The sequence below is a fragment of the Aplidium turbinatum genome, chromosome 11, assembly GCF_918807975.1.
Source record: "Aplidium turbinatum chromosome 11, kaAplTurb1.1, whole genome shotgun sequence".
NCBI classification, from domain to species: domain Eukaryota; kingdom Metazoa; phylum Chordata; class Ascidiacea; order Aplousobranchia; family Polyclinidae; genus Aplidium; species Aplidium turbinatum.
Genome location: NC_137482.1, coordinates 16,369,337 through 16,372,032, shown reverse-complemented (window position 1 = coordinate 16,372,032; position 2,696 = coordinate 16,369,337). Strand labels below are relative to the sequence as shown.

Genomic DNA, 2,696 nt, shown 5'->3' with positions numbered 1-2,696 from the left:
AATAGAATCGCAACAGCGGCAGTGCATTACGAATAGAATGTTTGGTAGTTATGCCATCTGCTGCTTGATTAAGAAGCGCGATGCCTCTGGCACCACAAGCATTCTTTCCTTTCACCTGCTTTGCCAGAGCGTCGCAGTCTTGTGTTTGAAACTATATGTTACAGTAGAAGTTTGTGTTGTATGCCTACTACGTTACCTATTGCTATCAGTTTGTCTTTAGTTCTTATTGTTTTGTATTTCTATATTTCAGTGAATAAAAGCCTCAATTGGTTATTAAATGTTTCATCACAATTTTATTCACTTGTATTAATGGATAAGTTGCTGCGACCCAACAGATTGGAACTCCTTCCAGAGGAGCCCGAAGCAAAGAAAATATACGATCACTGGAAAAAAACGTTTGAAACTTTTCTAACTGCGGTTGAAAGAAACGAAGGAAATCAAGAAAACATCGACAAGCTGGGGTTCCTAGCAAACTCACTCTCACACAGAACCTACGCTTTCATCGCAGATGCAGGGACCTACGCCGCAGCAAGGACAGCGCTCGACAATGCTTATCATAAAAAGAAAAATGTTGTGTTTGCTAGACATTTATTAATGACCAGAGTTCAAAATCCTGAAGAGACCATCGATGAATCATGGACTTCTAAATAGTAGCATCTGGACTGGAAACTCACTGGACGACATGAGGCCAAACAGTTGGTACAACAGTTGGCCAACAGTGGGCCAACAGCCAAGTAACTAACCCTGTTGGCCCACTGTTGGCCAACTGTTGTACCAACTGTTTGGCCTCATGTTGTCCAGTGAGTTTCCAGTCCAGGTGCTACTATTTAGAAGTCTATGGATGAATACATTCACGCATTACGTCAGCTAGCAAGAGAATGCGAATTTGAAAACGTAGACGCCGAGACCTACAAAGACGAAATTACAAGAGACGCTTTTATTAATGGCATCAACTCCAATACAATTCGACAGAGATTACTTGAAGAGCAAAAATTGGATTTACCAACTGCCATTAGAAAAGCTCAAATGCTGGACCAAGCCAAAAAACACTCAAATTCTTATTTAACAAATTCACCCCAGCGTGCTTCATCCATTTCTAAGCAATCCAGCAGCGATGTGAAAACGGCAACAATGAAACCTACAGTTTCTAACCGATGCACAAAGCGCAAGTGTTTTTTTTGTAGAGGTAATCTCCATACCGGTGGCAGATACTTCTGTCCAGCGAAAGACAAGCTTTGCAATGCTTGTGGCAAGATCGGTCATTTTCAACGTGTTTGCCAAAACAACCTTCGGAAAGCAGCTGCAATACCACTTGCAAGCCAGAAGTCCCCACTTGACGATGACAACACAGCCCATGATGATGCTGAAAAATCTCACTTGTATTCTGTTCTTGGTACAGTCCCAGAATGCTTAAACAAAACCACACTACGTACACAAATTAAAGGGGTGGATTTCGATTGCTTGCTGGACACAGGTGCATCCGACAACTTCATGAGTGCCAAAGCTGCAAAATTTATTAAACTGCAACCTCAAGGCAAGCCATCTAAAGTTTCAATGGCTTCGGACCAACTCACTGCACAAGTGCTGGGGAAAGTGTGTACTGACGTCAAACTTCAAGAGAGAAAGTATGCCAACGTCGTCTTTGGAGTAGTACCAAAACTTTGTGCCGACATCATACTAGGCCAAGGTTTTCTAAACCAGCATGAAGAAGTTGTGTTCAAGCTTGATGGATCACAAAGAAAGTTAGTGATCGGAGACTCTTACTGCGGAGTATCTGCCTCAACCATGGAATCTCCTCGTTTATTCCAAAGTTTGGAACCTAACTCCAAGCCCATCGCTACTAAGTCTCGGAATTTCAATCAAGAAGCTCGTAAATTCATCCGGGAGGAGGTAAGCAAACTTTTGTCCGAGAAAATTATCGAACCTTCTTATTCACCTTGGCGAGCGCAAGTGCTGGTTGCAAGAGATGGACGACATAAACCAAGAATGGTTGTTGACTATTCGCAAACTATAAATAGATTTACGTTACTTGATGCTTATCCGCTTCCTAAAATAAGTGATTAAATTGCGAAAATCGCAGAAGGATCTGTGTTTAGCACTTTAGATTTAAAATCCGCTTATTATCAAATTTCGCTTTGTCCTGCTGACCGCCCATTTACGGCTTTTGAAGCCGAAGGAAAATTATTTCAATTCATGCGTTTACCATTTGGTGTTACTAACGGTGTGTCGTTTTTTCAACGAATTGTTGACAAACTGATCGAAAAGCATAATTTGACTGACACCTATGCCTATCTTGATAATATAACTGTGTGTGGCAATGATCGAGCAGATCATGACGCGAAATTAAACGCCTTGTTTGCTGCAGCTAAAGCCGAGGGCTTAACTTTTAATGAATCGAAATGTGTTTTTGCTCGTAATGAGATTGACTTACTGGGTTATAGACTTTCACACCGTAAAATCAAACCTGACCCCGAACGCCTTAAACCCTTGCTCGAACTTACCTTGCCGAAATCTAAACCAGAATTACAACGGGTTTTGGGAATGTTTTCTTACTATGCCAAATGGGTACCTGATTTCTCTGAAAAGGTTAGACCTTTAATACAATCCAATCTATCATCTTCTTTTCCTCTACCCTCTGACGCTATTAAAAGCTTCGAAACTTTACGTGAGGGTCTTGCATCTGCTTGCCTCACCAG

The 2,696-nt window shown here is 41.5% G+C and overlaps 1 protein-coding gene across 1 annotated transcript; it reads left to right on the top strand.

The window, feature by feature from the left end:
- Positions 1 to 837: 837 nt before the first annotated feature.
- Positions 838 to 2,064, top strand: LOC145780256 (uncharacterized). The gene has a single exon (XM_082591960.1). The coding sequence runs from the start codon at positions 838 to 840 to the stop codon at positions 2,062 to 2,064; it is 1,227 nt and encodes a 408-aa protein (XP_082448086.1).
- The last annotated feature ends 632 nt before the right edge of the window (positions 2,065 to 2,696 follow it).